Below are 16,369 nucleotides of genomic sequence, written 5' to 3'. Positions count from 1 at the left end.
GTACTCATCCAGCCAATCCCGCTTGAGAAGCTCTCCATTTTAAAAGCCAAATGGCAGCCAGGGAGACAAATTGCCGTCACAGTACAAGGACATTGGTGTGACTGCAGGTTGTAAAGACGGACTGCAGACAGCCACGGCCAGCTCGCAGAGGCTTGAGTATTGATCTTATGTGTGTATAATCTCCCGGCTGGATCCATAAGCTGCCTCTGTGTAGTGAATATCCGCAAAGCTAAAGGGAGCCTGGACACGAGAACGCCACTCAAAGGCCTGATCGATTCAGATGCTTTACTCTACCTTCCATCCGAGTGGCCCTGTCTGCAATACAAATGCCTCTCCATCTCTCTCTCCCCATCTGAATCACACTCCACATTCACTCCTTTTCTCCTTCGTTCCTTCCTTCCGCACTCAAGCACAATCCATCTCTCCAATGACGAGGCTACGTGCCTATTTGCTTTTTTTGCACACCCTAATAAATGCACACTAAGCTTGCTATAAAATTGTTAGTCGACAAAATGTATGAAGGAGATCTTCATGTTGGCTTTCAATATTACTTCGTCTTATCTAGTGTCATACGTACACGCGGCCGACTCTCTCGAGCCACAAAAGCAATTATTGTCTTGTTTCAGTTCTCTCCCTTGATTAGACTCTCTCTTTTTCCGTTGGCTTCTCACCGTTTTTAATACCCACTTCAAGGGTGGCCAGTTTTACATATTGTGTGTCACTAGACAAACATAAAAGGATTTAACATTTAGTAGGGTTTAATCCAGCACAGGCTTTGTGTCTACTTAAGCCGCTCGAATCAAATCTGATTGCAATAAGGCTGCAGAAACTGACCGCAAACCAAATGCATCCACATGCTGCAAGGCCAGCACAATTAAACGAAATAAATCGTAAAATGTTTACACATTAAGTATATATATATATATATATATATATATATATATATATATATATATGTGTGTGTGTGTTGTGTGCCTTTTAGTGTTTTCAGTGTTTCAGAGCAGTGCAGTTCACACATTTTTATTTTTCAGTGAAATATTCCAATAAAAATATGGTATTTTTTATATTTACATTTAAAAATGCTATTTATATTTTACATTAATAATAATAATAATTATTATTATTAGTTGTAAATATCAATATATTTATGTATATTCATAAATTTGTCCAAACTGTACGGCACTACAAACAAGCACAAAAACATCATTTTAAAAAAGTGACAAAAAATTATAAAAAACATATACAAAACACAATGATGTCACTAAAGCATTAACAGATCAGCTATATGATGTATAGACCACTATAAATCAAAGGAAAGGTTCACTATATAAACAGAATCAACAACACACATATGGCGCAATTTATTTTTTTAAATAGCTGCACCTTAAAAAGCGCCTTCAAAAACATGGTGTCCGTCCCTTTGTATTCTCTACTACAGCAGTGATTAAATCAACTAACATGCCTCAGATGTGTGTGATTCAATTCAATCTAAAGCAGACTGGCGGTACTTTCCAAAACAGAGCAGGGAAGGGATCTGGTGGGTTATTACTGACAGAGAGCTTCAGCAACTGTGTTTTCAAGGACCTTCAGCAGATAATGCCTCCAACCGGATTCCCACTGGGGCAACAGTGCAAGGAAGAAGAGGAGGAGGGGGCAACCATCACACCATTCCTCACCTTCCCCTCCGAGCAAACACCTCTGCTAAGCAGAAGAGATGGAGTGGAGAGACTGGAAATTACACAAATGGCAATAATTTGAAGTCTTCGCATTAAATAACTAAGCATACTGCTTGACCTTTCTGCTAAATAAATGAAAGACACGGCGAGGATGATTTAGAACTACAGCAGCCGTGCTTTGCCCTCCACCGGAGTGTTGACATTTCCCCCCAGTCTCATGTACAACCAATTTCTAAACAGCAGGTGAAAGAGAGGCCATGTTTACAGCGCAGGAAAAGGTTATTGCTCTGGTCTAGGCTCAATCTCAGCGCCTAATAAAGACCTAATGTGGATCGTTTCACTTTTTCTGTCACTCACTGAAAAATACAAATAAAAACAAGAATCTTGCGTGGTTTGGACAGCTAAGTGTGAAAAACATGACCGTTTCAAATATCATCACGGCGATTTCTCCTGCATTTTCAGCAAGAGGGAATGTATTTAGTCAAGCACAGCAGCCAACGTAAATGCATTTTTTTTCATCCAAGTAGTGGATGATGTGACATGTTTATGCTACGCTAAAGCACCATTTTCAGCAACACATACAATATATTGCCAAATACATTTTGCTGTCCAAACAGCATGGTTATTTAATGACAAACACAGTACAACCAGAACTTACCACCGGGTCTGTAAACAATGTCATCCTCCGTAATGAAGGAAGTAATCTCGCCGTTCTCCATTCGCTCATAGCGCGACTTCTTCTTGGGCAGCTTCTTCTTATTTTTCTTACCGCCCTCCTCGGCGTTGGCGGCCCCAGGCGTCTCGTTGTCGTCATCCTCACTGTGTTCGCTCTCAGCATAGTTCTTAGCACCGCCCTCCAGCGTGCAACTTCGCCGGGGCCGTGAGCTCTCGCACTCTCGCATTTTGTCCCGCTTCTCGCGGTCTCTGTCCCGGTCCCGATCACGCTCGCGCTCCCTCTCCTTGTCCTTCTCTTTGTCGGCAGTCATGATTCGCCACGTGCCTTCTTCTGTCCTCTCACGGCTGGGCCTCCGTGAAAGGTAGACTGTGAGCCTGGGCTTCAGTCTTCTGAATTTACCAATCAAATCCAGGGAAAATTTGGCCACACCAACAACCCCAGTGTTTCAGAAGAGCTGAAGGGAGAGGAAAACAATGACATTGTTAGAGTGGTTAATGTGACACTTTTTTTTGTTCTATTTATTCAAAAAATACATGTGTTTTTAAAAAAAAATGCATTCAACATAATGACTTGAATACACCTTTTTGTACACTCTAAGAAAAAAGGGTTCTATATATGTAGCATAGGGTTTTTTACTCAACTCCAAAGGACATTTTATGCTAAAAAAGGTTCAATAATGACAAGAAAGAACACTTTTGGCACAAAGGTTCTTTAAAGGCTATTATTCATTCATATATTACATTATTCTCCAACATTTTGTAGTTGTAATTAAATTATTGTTTATTAAACTGTTGTAACTTAATATCACATTTTAATCATGCAGATTTTTGGAGGATAAAAACTGAAATGGCACTCTTCATGTGATATTGATTAATTACATTTTTTAACCCCATATCTTGAATTTTGTGATCATTCACACTCATTGCATTTTAGGGGTTCCAAATATGTAGCGCTTTAGAACATTTTAAGGTTCTATATAGAACCTTTTCTTCTAAGAGTGTAATGAATTGAGAATAAAATTAATTTTTTTTGAAGGGGCAAAAATGAAATGCCACAGTGATACAATTTTTCTGTTATCATAGTGACGTTAAAAGCCTAATAAAAATAATGTTTTTCATGCGACATGCCGCAAAAAACATCATCACAGATAGGACCTGTGCAGACTCTCATGACTCGGGGTCAAGGTCATCATCAAGTCTCTTAAAATCTCAGATAATTTGATCTTAATGACAAGGCAAGGTTAGATGTAAAATCTCATTTGGTGCATCTTGCTCAATCTTTTAAAAATAATGAGGATGTATACACCTACATTAAAGCCATGTGAAAAAAATACCACTTTTGACTTGATGGTTACAACATTAAACGTGCTCTAAATTTGCTTTTCATGTTCCCCAACACAGCGAGATATTTGTAAAACCAAGGGCCTGTTGATACTCATGCAATCGGTTTAATCAATCACAGCCGGCGAGCAGCGCTGTGACGTCGCACACCAAAAGGAACATCAATTGCCGGTCTCTTCCACAGCAGCAGCACATGTCCTCAGGAGAGCTCTGAGCAAAGCTATATCAAAAGAGCACAAACTTCAAGCTCCCTGCTCTTTTCCCCAGCTCATTTCTGCCTGGCGATGAAAAGCACCACTATGTTTCCCTGCACAGTGGCCTAAACAGGATTCCCCACTGCATTATCAAATTGGCTCAGCTGCACGTTTTACAGGATATTAGGCTTATATAGACCTTTGCACAACTAGCCAGCTCAGGCTATCGAGAATAGAATTTCTTACAAGTAATGCATTAGACTGGAATAAGACCTAGTGCTCCCTCTAGGCCACAGTGTTTGTTGCTTGTGCATGCTGGTCAGGCAACTACAGCCTGGCCAGAGGCGGCCCTACCTCAGCTAGCACAGCGATCACCCGTGGAAATCAGAACAGACAGGCATGGAGAAGAAACCTGGCAAAAGTCTCAGACAGAAAACAGCTTTGGATCAAATCCTGTTTTTACAACGCTCGCTGCTACTTGCCTCTTTTAAGTCAACATTCATGAAAATAAAGATCAATCTCCCATTGGCCGAAAAGGGAAAAAAACAAAACAAAACAAGACCTCTAATATGAGAGCATGAAATGGCTGCGTAACAATGAAGTGCACTTGAAAGGGTCCACGCCGCTTTCCCCCTCTTCAGTTAAACAGGAAACTAAAGATTACAGCCTCAAGTGCAGCTAAACCTGACAACAGCCGAAAAAGCAGCAGCGAGTGAATTTGGAAATGTGGAGCCTGCGGGAGGACAGCAGCAGGACAGAATTGGGCTGTTTGTCAGTGTGAGAGGTGTGTTTATAGAGCAGGTATAAAAATGAAGAGAAATGGCTTATGACAGGCACACTGGTGCAGTTGACAAGCAGCCCTGTCAATGGCAGCCTGTCATCTTGAGTAGACGGCAACTGACGGGGCAGCTGCTCCCCTCATCAACCTCAAACACTACTGACTGATTACAGAGCTGCGCAGCCACGTCACGGCCCGATTAATCACCGCACGAGTTACCATGCTGACCGCCAGCCTGAACACACATGCATACATTCATATGGACAGTCAACAAGACAGTGGGTTTTTAAAATGTCTTCTGAACTAAACGATCAGTGAAGAAGTCCTGCATAATTAGAGCAGTTGAGTTCATCAGACACTGATCACACATGTTTCTTAGGGGGCGTTTAAATGGGACACATTCTGGTGTTCAAATGCAGCCAGCAAGAGAGCTCAAGCTCAAGATCATCAAAACATTTTTTCACTTAAAAAAGCAACTATTGCATTATGGGCACTTATTGTGACACGACGGCAAAAAACATGGAATTCATTTCCGTGAATGTTTTACCGTGCAAACAGCTAAAACGAAGGATATAATACAGTAATTAATGCACCAATTTTTAAAAATAAAATCTAGACTGTCAGTCAGTCATTCTCAAATTGTTGGATGAGAAATTATAAAATGCAGCCTATACTAGCTTTCAAAAGTTATAAACAGCTATACATACAATTACAACTGTAACTGATTAAAAAAATTAACAAAAGTAAATAATAAAAAATAAACACTAATAAAAATAAAAAAATAAAAAATAAAAATCTCACAAGCACTACATTGTAAAAGTTTGTGGTTCTCGAATGCTTTGAACAATCGAGTTTGAAGACCAGCCAATAAGCCTTTATTTGGTGGCAGCACCTTAGGATGGTTTTCAGTTAATATTTTTTTTTTTCGGAACAGTACAACACAATTAATACCAGTATCAGGCCCGATACTGAGCTAATGTACTCGTATTCATTAAAATGCTCCAATACCAACAACTAATACCACAAAGCATGTGTACAGTGTTTGTGTCCAGTCAAAGAAACACCAGCAGAGAGTATAATGTGGATAAAAGAGAAGGCTGTCTATGAAGTAGAGGTCGACAGATAGTGGATTTTACTGATGCCGATTATTTAATTGGATACTGGGATTAAAAACAAACATAACACTCCAAGTAAAACAGTGCTGATTTGAAATGTGCACCAATACTTCAAAAGTATCACGATTCTCGGAAATTAAAAACGTCACAATTAATAAATTTGTTAGTATCGATACTTTTATGAATGACCGCGTTCCAGATTTGTAAGAGATGCATTTCATGTTTCCCTCCCTAAGGACGTCAGTGTTTTTTCTCCTCACACACGGCCACCAGTCAGTAGCGGAGAGGCAATCCCGAGAGTCGGGACTTTTCCCTGTGGGCCGGAAGGGTTGAGGCCACGAGGGCTGGTCTATAGTTATGCATTGCAAGTTATTAGCCACACCATCCGGTGGCTTGGTGTGCGGCCGCTGCCCGTTGGTCAAACTGTCCAGAATATAGTCTCTGCAATGGCGATAAATTGAAGCACGCGCCTGAGTGAAGATAGACACTATAAGACAAAAGACACTGTATCCATGTAATAGATAGCATGCAAAAAAAAGCACTCAGCTTGATTTGAAAAACGACAGATTTTAGCGCTAGATCTCTTGCGCTTGGCGAATATCCTAGTAAACACAGTCGGATATAAGTGAACGTAGACAGTTGAGAAATACAATGCGCAACAGTATATTGGATCCATGCATTCGGTCTTAAAGGGGCAGCAGTCTAATAAACCTGCTGCTCTGTTTTAATGTTAACCAAACAAAGGACAAAGAAATCACTCACTGCTCTTGACTGAACAGGGCCTAACTTTTGTAACTTTATAAAGATTCATTTTTTTTTGGAGCAGCTCTAAGTATGCGCTGTGCTATGAAATGATAGATAAAATATGATAATAGCAGGACCTCGCCTCTTACAAAACATTTTATTAGGCTTAAATAAGAATGATATAACTGAAGAAAATATATAGTAACTACTCAAATTAAGCCAACTAATATGATTCATATTCGTTTGGTTTCTCTACCCAATATATTTTAAAAACTACAAATGCAGTGAAAATGCAGGTATCAGCAAGTACCAAGAAGGAAACTTATTGGAAAAAGTGGCATCGGTGCATCTCTAATGAAAACCCTTATTGCATCTTGACTCCATTATACGAGCATTGTACAACCTTGTGCCGTATGATTAATAAATTACTACTGCAGAAAACTCAGTGATCCACACTTCTCACATGTAAAGAGCGTGTTATTTATACCAACAGAAGCATTAGCAACCAGTGATAGGCAGTGGGACTGCAGTGAGGTTTACAACACTGACCAGGCAACAATGCATCATCAGTTCATGTGGCTTCTGAATGGTGACCAGGACCAATTAAGCAATGGCGAGTACTCCCCTCAACACTACCCACAGATGAATAACGCGCTGTGGGGCAGGTGAGGCTTGAAGCCATTACACATCAATCACCAGAGCAGGACCTTTTGAAAGATACCAGCTGTCTTAATGGAAAAGGGAGGGAGAGAGGCAGGGAGGGAGAAAAATCAGCCATTTGTGAAAGCCGGTATATATATATATATATAAAAAAAAGCTTCAGGGGTCTCAGCCAACAGCACCTATTTTACCATTTCCATTACTGCAATGAAGTCAAGGGGTGTGAGCCAGGAGGTTTTAAATAAAAATACATTTCTCCTTCAGAGCAGCGGATAAATTAGACCTTCTCACCCCTCCAACCACACAGTTGCTCTGCCACTATTAACACATCACCTCACAATGGGCACACAGCAGGGCTCTATTACAAAACACACTCCTTTTTCAACATTACTCTTTCATGCTGCATGTTTTATTCATCCTAAATCACTCTCCTATTACGCCAATAGGCTGACGCATTCATCTCTGTGATTTGAGGCAAAAGCCAATAAAGGGTCAGGCAACACAAATGCTATTTCCCCAAGACAACAGTATTGCCAGGTGCCTCATTTTAGGGCTGTAACGAACAATTATTGTGATAATCGATCTCGTACCAGTCAATTAACCCTTTAGATAACAAACCAACAAATAACCAAACTCTGCCATTAATCTTTCCATGTTTCATTTAAACATGTTTTCATAAAATTCAGCTTGAGGAACAGCTGAAGACGCAACCATATTTAGTGACCGTATTAATGGCGATGTCCATAACACCAAGAAATTATCACAATTGATAACGTGTTATTAAACAAATAAGTCTGATCGAGGTCTGCGTTTATCCATCAGTTATTTTAAGCAACCAAAAAGGACTTTTAATGCTTTGTTACAGAGTGCAGCGTTCAGTCTCCGTGAGGAAACTAAACCCATCATGATTATACAGTTCAGTGTGGCTCTTACATTATATGACGTGAGACAACTAGTTGTCCAGTGCGGTTCCATTCATCCAGCAGTGGTTCGTCAAAAAATGCGGTTGTGAGTCTTGAAAACATTCAGGGGTCAGTACGGTTATAAAATGCAGTCATCACGCTTGTAAAAAACAAAATGATGTATGCGCTGCCATAGTATCCATTAGCATTTGCTCTAGTTTTGTGTGACACTGACAAGGGATGACGGATGAAAGTAAAAAGTGTGAAGCTTCGACACTTTACACACAAATCGATGCATCGTTCCAACCGTAATCTAATTCATTTGCAAATTTAGTCAAAGACTGTTTATGATAGATAGTCAATGAGCAGATAGCAGTGAGAGAGTGAGTGACACGCTTATAGACATTTTTTGGGGGGGATCCCTGATCACTGGTTTCAAACAGTACATTACAAAATGCAGACATTTGACTGGCGAGAATTACCGAAAGCTGTCCAGATGGAAGTTGTGAAATACACGTTTGATGTAATTGTTTTCGGCGAGTGAGATTAGCCTTGGAACATATCAAACAAAACATTATCTGCAATACGAGTAACTGAGATTTATCAGACAAATGTCTCATTCGAAGCTCAAACAAGAGAGCTACTCTGATTTCAACAAAGCTGTTCAATCTATTTTGCCAAAGCGAAAAGCTCAAGAAATAAATAAAGAGACATCTGAAGCAGAACTCAAAAAACAACAACAACAAAAAAAACAGAAATCCATTTGCTAACTCTCCACCAGATTTTAGTTATTGTTGATGAAAGCATCACACTGACTCTGTATTGTGTGAAATTATGACTTGCAGCAGTTCAATTTTAATAGTTTCACATGATCACACAGAACAAGCATGTATAATCCGTACTGAAACTCCTGACACACACCATCGGTCTGCTAATAACAGTGATCTTTATCTGATGGCACACATTTATTCTGAAACTGTTCCTGCTGGAAGAGATTGCTCTGACTAAAATTTAGCATACTCCAAATCTTAATGGCCACTACTGACTATTCCCAACAATTACTCAGTGCTCCTCAATAAATGTCTACTTTATGGACGTGTAGTACAGTGGAGGACCCTCTCCACACAGAAACTGTTTTTACTGAGTTTTAAATTGTGTAGACAGGCTGACGGATCTTTAAGCATTACCACAGTCTGTTCCATTAAGTTAAATAATGAAAGAAAATGCCTTTCTGCATAGATTAAGTCTATAGACTCATATTATACACATACTCCTCATATCCTGATAGCAAGCACTAAGGCTGAGCAATTTTATTGATTCTGCGATATAAATCGTTTTTTCCCCCCAAAAGTATCGATTTTTAAGCCACGAGTATCGATACACAAGTCCCATTCAAATCCCCCGTGTTTAACTTAGCTCGTCATGGTCTCGTTCACATATCGTGTCTTGTGCACTCAAGTTCGTTTTTTCAAATTTAGGTGTGGGGCAAGCACACTTATAATTGAAGCGACGCGCTCATTTTTCCCAGGCACAGCGAGATGAACACATCGAATTTTCAGAATGCCGCAAGTACAGCGCAGTTCATGTGACAATAACCAACCATTAGCAGAGCTACAGCAAGCGTTTTTCGGTGGTGGAAATCAATTAGCTATTAAAACTTTTGTCGTTGTGGAGAGCGCAGTGCATGGTTGCTTAGCAACGACAGACGGCATTTACTTTTCAAAGGCTTGTAAGCTACAGTTTGCACTGCTTCAATAAATGGAACTAATTTTCTCAACAAATCGTTGATTCATTTTGTCCAGCATTTTTAAGCTGTAGAGACCGTCTAGTCAGAATATTTTGTAATCAATGTTTTCAGTTCAATTAATTCAATCCAAGTAAATGGAACTCACAAGAGGTCACCAAAATCACTCTGTCCACTTTAAATCTTTCAGAAAATGATGCAAGTGTATCGAATCTAGGGCTGCAACTAACGATTATTTTGATAATCGATTAATCGGACGATTATTTTTTCGATTAATCGGATAAAAAATTATATTTCTTTTTTGTTTATTATAACAAAATAAAACCCTAAAAACCACACTCTTTTGTGTGTTAAACAATCCACTTAATACAGATAACTTCATTATAAAGAAAAACAACAAATAAAAAAAATATATATGACCATAACCTATGACAAAAATGCTATTGTAAACTAGATTAGTGGATAACTCAGCAAAACTTAGCCTAGAAATATCACAAGTGCACAATAATTTTATAAAATCTAAACATTTAGTGAAAAAAACATTCCTTAGTGGGGAACAAATAAGAGACAATAAGTGTAGCACTAACTCTGGTAAAACGTTACACATTGCTCTTTGTATTGTTGTTATACATTCATGAAAAACATCGTAAAAATCAGATGCACAGCTGTTTTAAATGTAAAGCACAGCTGTTTAGTGAGGAAGCAAAATATAATAGATAGGACAGAACAAGAAAGGCTATTAATAAGATTTCAAAACCATCATAGACCTTTATCTACGGATCAATTATAATAATAACATTGAATCATCTTGGAAAGAGATCATCATGTTAACTGTTGTAACGCGACGCGCTGTTTGAACACCGAATAGAGAATGACCGCAGCCGCAGTGGAGGGAAAAGCTTAGGTTAACTTGAATTTAATGACTTAAATATACATTTCTATCTCACATTATACTATAGTATGGCTTCATAAAGTATACACGATTAACGTCGGTCACCTATTTTGGTTTCAAAACGGCGAATTTACCGAAAGGTGAATGATTTTCGTGTATGCTGCATATTGATAGCGGTTTCCTGATGCCCGCAAATTAGTTCAAACTCACGGAATCAAGAGTGCGCATGCGAGACAGAAGATAATGTGCTCCAAACCGTCCGTGTTGCGCGCGCGAGACAGGGTAGAGCGGCGAGGGAGAGAGACTGCATGTGCGCCTCATGAAGCGCATGTAAGAAGCGCATGTTCCATGTAAACAATCCCCGTGACGTAATCAGACCAACTAATCGATAACGACATTCGTTGACAACGATTTTCATAATCGATTATAATCGATTTTATCGATTAGTTGTTGCAGCCCTAATCGAATCATAACAAATCGTATCGTTGGCTGAATATCATGTACCGTATTGTGAGATAAGTGCATCACTACAGCCATAGCAAGCACTATGTTAATCAGTCTAAATGTATTATGTACAAATATATATAATCTGTGGAAGCTGTAGGACCATAAAATGTTTGTTCAATCATTGCATGCGGTCCAATTGATATAACACGTGTTATCTGTCAGTCAACGTGTGTTTGCATACCACTGCACAGCCTGTTCACGCAAATATCATACGTCATCAGCACATTCACATACACTGCGCAGACAGAGCGAGCATGGCAGGCAAACCGTCGTTTATGTTCGTTATTTTAGTACTGTTATTCACTGTCTTGTAAAGTTCTCACCGGTGAATGACACATGATATAATCCAACTACATTGTCTCTGGTCATCTCGCTTGTGGTCTGTGCGTGTTCATGTGTTTGAGGAGGCGTGGCTTTATGAATCGCACGGTGATTTGCAGGGAGGGTGGGATCGTATGCTTTCAATGCTAGTAGGCTAAAATTAACATTTTTCCAGATCACCAATTGCACATTTAATGAAGCCTTCATGAACAAAAAAGACTTTTGTGACTTCTGAGATCTTACAAGCAGTATCAATATGCATATAAGTATAATATAGAATATAATATGCTTTTAAAAATAAACCCCAGAGACCTGATTTGATATGATAGCAATAATACTTTCAAATATGCACTTATACGCTTCAATAAAATAAAATCCTCTATAATGTTTACGTTATCTAATCAACATCTACCACTCTTCTTTAACATACTGTCGGATTAAGATTTCATAAGGGCATCTTTACGCAAAACACTGGCTGGAAATTAATTTGCTGCATCTCTGTAGCATGCAACTACATTTACATACAGAAATCAAGGGGCTAATCTGAGCCCTGAGGAGTCCGTAAACCAGAGGCTGAAGGCTAGGCTTCAAGCAATCCGAGTATGTGAGTAAGTGGTTGTGTACGAGCCTGTATTCCCTCTGCACAATTCCCGTAGGGGCCGGCTCCCCATCAGTACTTGTGTCTATTATCAGCATCGTGCCTGAGAGTAACTTCATTTCACACTGTAAGCCACAAACACAGTGCAAACCACACTGAGGGCTTTCAGACTAGTTTGTCCGTGTGGCAGAAAGGGTGGGGGGAATGTCTGGACAGTCCATCACTGTGCTTTTAGCCTGGTTGTGTAGCCAACGCGCATTTCTAAAGGGGCAATCAAAACTGGAGAAGTGCGAACACAAGAACAAGACAAGAGATAGTTCACACAAAAAGAAAAAAATAATTATCACGTCACCATTTATTCACATTCATGTTGTTCCAAACCTGTATGCCTTTCTTTCTTCAACGGTTTTAATAGCAAAAGATATTTTGAAGAATTGTTTTTGTCCATGCAATGAAAGTCAATGGGGTTTAGTGCTGTTTTGGAAACCATTGACTTTCATTGTATGAATTGTTTTTCTTCAAAATATCTTGTGCATTCCAGAAAAGAAAGTCACAAAGGTTTGGAATGACAAGAGTTTGAATGAATGATTTTGAACATTAACTATCCCTTTAAAATATCCTACCAGTGGCCAAATTATATAAGGTAATTATTGATATAAATATCTTTTCACATTCAATAAAAAGAAAATGAGGGTACAAATATGAAACGACCAATACATATTTTGAGGTAGTATTTAAGGTGGGTAATCCTAGAATAACCGCTGATCCAGCGTTTGGAGAAGACGTGCTCTTGGCTTGGCCTCTCCCGAGCACATGCGATCAATACTCAATCAATGGCAGATAAACATATACGTCACTTTCTAAATCTATCCTAGATGAAGAAGATATTTACATTGCACTTCCCCACCTTCCCTGATATGCTTTGATTCACAATACAATGAATGTAATGCGAATGCAGCAGTTTACAAAGGCCCATTCCCTGTATCAAAAGATTCAGATTGAGTAACAATGACCGCCCCCCTCCCTCCTCCTCTCAATGAAAATACAATCAGCATAATAGCTGATGTAGAAAGACTATTAGCATGTAAGAAGCCACGATTCTTTGATTAAATAGAAGTACTCGATTAAAAAAAAAAATCCTCTACTGCAATTTACCCGTGTCGAGTAACTGGCAAAATCCCAGAAGTACCGCATCACACATCAGAGAATCCATGAATCACATTATTACACCGCTTTCTTAGGCTGCACAATATATTAAAACAATGTAAATAACATTATAGCATAGTGCTATTGTGAATTCACTAAGGTTGCGATTCAATTAAATTAATACATGCCATTATGAACATACTTGTAGGTTACATGCGTCTGGCCATTGGTGCCCTGGTGTTGCTCTAAATATTATTGCCTATTATATATTGTATTATGTTATTACACGGCTAATAGATTGGTCAATCGCATCATGCCGTCATCCAGGGGTATTTTACCCCCCAATAAAAACCAGTAAGACTGACAGCACATGCTCATCCAGGCACCTGAAGTCAGTGCTATATGCTTGCTAGTAACGGGTTTTCTTCATGGAAGTTTTGTGTTTGATGAGCTAATAAAATATTAAAATTCTAATCAATATTTTGTGTAGAATTATTTACTTTTCATCTGGGTATCTCAGAATAAACCCCTTCAGAGTGATGCAAGACTCCTCCGCTTTGCGTCAGGGTCCTTATTCTGCGATTACCAGCTGGATTGTAGGACTTTATTATACCTTATATATTATATATGTATTTCAAGTCATTTTAAAGGCTTAGGTCTTTGCCTAGGTCTATTTTTGTTACCACACACAAACAATCTGATTACTCGAGTCATGTTCAAAATAATTGACAGATTACCAAAATAATCGTCAGTGACAGCCCTAAAAAGATGATATCTAAATGTAGTCAGTTGATCAAAAGCCTCATGGCAGCTCAGCCTGAGCATCATTCACAGTGAAAGCAGGGAGGTCTCAGGGAAGCACTGGTCCTGACAGACACCCACAGAGAGGGGGGTGTCAGCTCTGCGTCACGACGCCTCCCCCCCTCCATAACTCCCAACTAATCATCACATGAAACAAGGGCCTGGAGGAGAAATCTCAGCTCAGGCTTATTGTTCAGGACCTCATTTATTATCGCTGCAACGTTATTCCAAACTCATCTTCGAGAACATAAGGTTAAAGATGATGAGGCCGCAACGGCGATGCCATTAGGTCAATGCGTCAGACCATTCTCAAACTAAATTATTTAGTTATCTGGCGGTGGCGCTTTTTTTTTTTTTTTTTCGAACACTGGCAACCGGCAGCAGATGGTCTCTCGAACAAGCCGGGCATTCAAAAACACGCGTAACGGCTCTGCCAAAAGCACCTCCACCCCAGATACCACAGGACGGTATTACCACTAATTAGGAGCGGCTTTTGTTTCTGGATGAGCCACCTCTCCAAACCCACAGCCTGACAGTCTTTAAGAGGCTCTAGTCTGAATAACACCCTCTTTGTTACTCCACCTCTCCATTTAAGGCAACTCAGCTCAAATATAAATATAAACTTTCCAGTCCTATTTCCATTGCAAGCCACACAAAACACTGTTCTTTAAAGCGGATGAAAAAAGTCTGCCTGAGAGATCCTATGGTGTCAAACCGGTGTCATCCTTGACATTTTTAAGAAGAGAGGATGCTCAAATGTTTGGAGGAATATCAAATCACTGCTCTCTATAATACTGATGCAGTAAAGTCCAAATGTGCAGCACTGTAAAAATGATTTGAGATTGTTTCCTTGCCTTGGAGCGGCAGGCAGGAGGGGAAGTGACTGGAGGGTAATGAAAACGCTGCTGAAACAAGCAGGATCAGAGCTTCCCTCTCCTCTCTGGACAGCTCATAAAACATGCATTGACTAGAACTATTACCATTCTGCCGTTTTAGTGTGTAGCGCAGCTCCCAGGAAGAGTGCACACTTATCCTATATACACACCAGACCTGCTGCTTTTGATTTTAAACGTAGAGTGACGTAAAAGAGCAGCTGTTAAAAAAAAAAAAACACACACACACACAAAAACCCAAAGTGTTTACCAGAGGGAGGCATCTATACAGCTCTCCGGGTTCAGGGTTGTGTTTAAAGCAGTGTACAGTGGCAGGCGGGAGATTAACTCGTAACGCATTCATGTGTGAAATGGAGACTTTATCCCTAACTGATAGTGTTAGGAGGCTTCCAGAAAACACAAGCCAAGCCTGATGATTTTTCATCATTTTGGAAAAACAGCCGTAATATATTAGATTACCGCTTGCAGCATTTTGGTACCTTTGCACAACACAGACTCTTAAAACACCCTGGTGTGTTACAACAAAGCATGGTGGGAGGCGGGAGAGGAGAGCTGGAGTCTGACGTTCATGCAACGTGGCTTTTCTAGTCGAGCAAGCGCATTTGAAGTCAAAACGTTTCACAGAGGCACCAGGTTATAGTGCGGTTAATGTAAAAGAGCTGATGGATAGCTTAATAGGGGGACTCCCAATTTGTTTTCATAAGATAAACCTCTCTGACCCAAATTATTTACTCCCATGAGGAAATTATTATATCTATATATGAGAGAGAGAGAGAGAGAGAGAGAAAGAAAGAGAGAGAGAGAGAGAGAACACTGATGCATTTCTTCCAAGTTCCAAGAAAGAAAACAAGTCAAGGGTTTTTTTTGTGTGTGTGTGTGTGAACTATTCCTAACAAGCCTGAGAAAATAAAAGCCCCAAATTACCTTTATTACAGCTGAAAGAAAAAAACAGTGTTACAATTTTCCAAATTAGCGAACAGGAATTCCTGCCACTTCTTTGCACAGAGCCTCCATATCCCAAGAGAGCTGAATCAGACAGTATAAAGAAACTGGAAAGTCTACTTTATAGGTTTTAACAGTGTGCAATGATCACAGTACTATTCTGTGACACATTCACAGGGTTCGCAATATTTAGTGAGCATTACAATTCCTTCCACAGCACGGTAAGGAATGAACCTCAGGGGGAAGGTTTGTGCGGGTCCAAGTTAAAATAGCTTGCAAATGCACGAGTAAGCTCATAAACAGCAAGCATGTTCAGCACAGAGACACATTCATCCAAGTGTATACACATGTGTCAATCTAAATGAGTAGTCCATTGACTGCTGAGCAACTGTATTTTCCTCCAAACTGCATACAGGGCAGAGCTAATAAAAAGCTCGGCT

At 39.7% G+C, this 16,369-nt stretch overlaps 1 protein-coding gene across 5 annotated transcripts in view; it reads right to left on the bottom strand.

The window, feature by feature from the left end:
* The window catches only part of rerea (arginine-glutamic acid dipeptide (RE) repeats a), a 159,166-nt gene that overhangs the window by 81,855 nt on the left and 60,942 nt on the right, over window positions 1–16,369 (bottom strand). For all 5 annotated transcript variants that reach the window (XM_039652986.2, XM_089124660.1, XM_089124659.1 and 2 more), the window contains one exon: window positions 2,335–2,806. In XM_039652986.2, the coding sequence (XP_039508920.2) occupies window positions 2,335–2,662 (328 nt within the window). In that variant the 5' untranslated portion in view covers window positions 2,663–2,806. The remainder of the gene's footprint in view (window positions 1–2,334; window positions 2,807–16,369) is intronic.

Source organism: Pimephales promelas, chromosome 20 (genome assembly GCF_988280905.1).
Source record: "Pimephales promelas chromosome 20, fPimPro1.hap1.1, whole genome shotgun sequence".
NCBI lineage: Eukaryota > Metazoa > Chordata > Actinopteri > Cypriniformes > Leuciscidae > Pimephales > Pimephales promelas.
The sequence above is the reverse complement of the archived record's forward strand: the minus strand, read 5'-3'. Positions and strand labels throughout refer to the sequence as shown.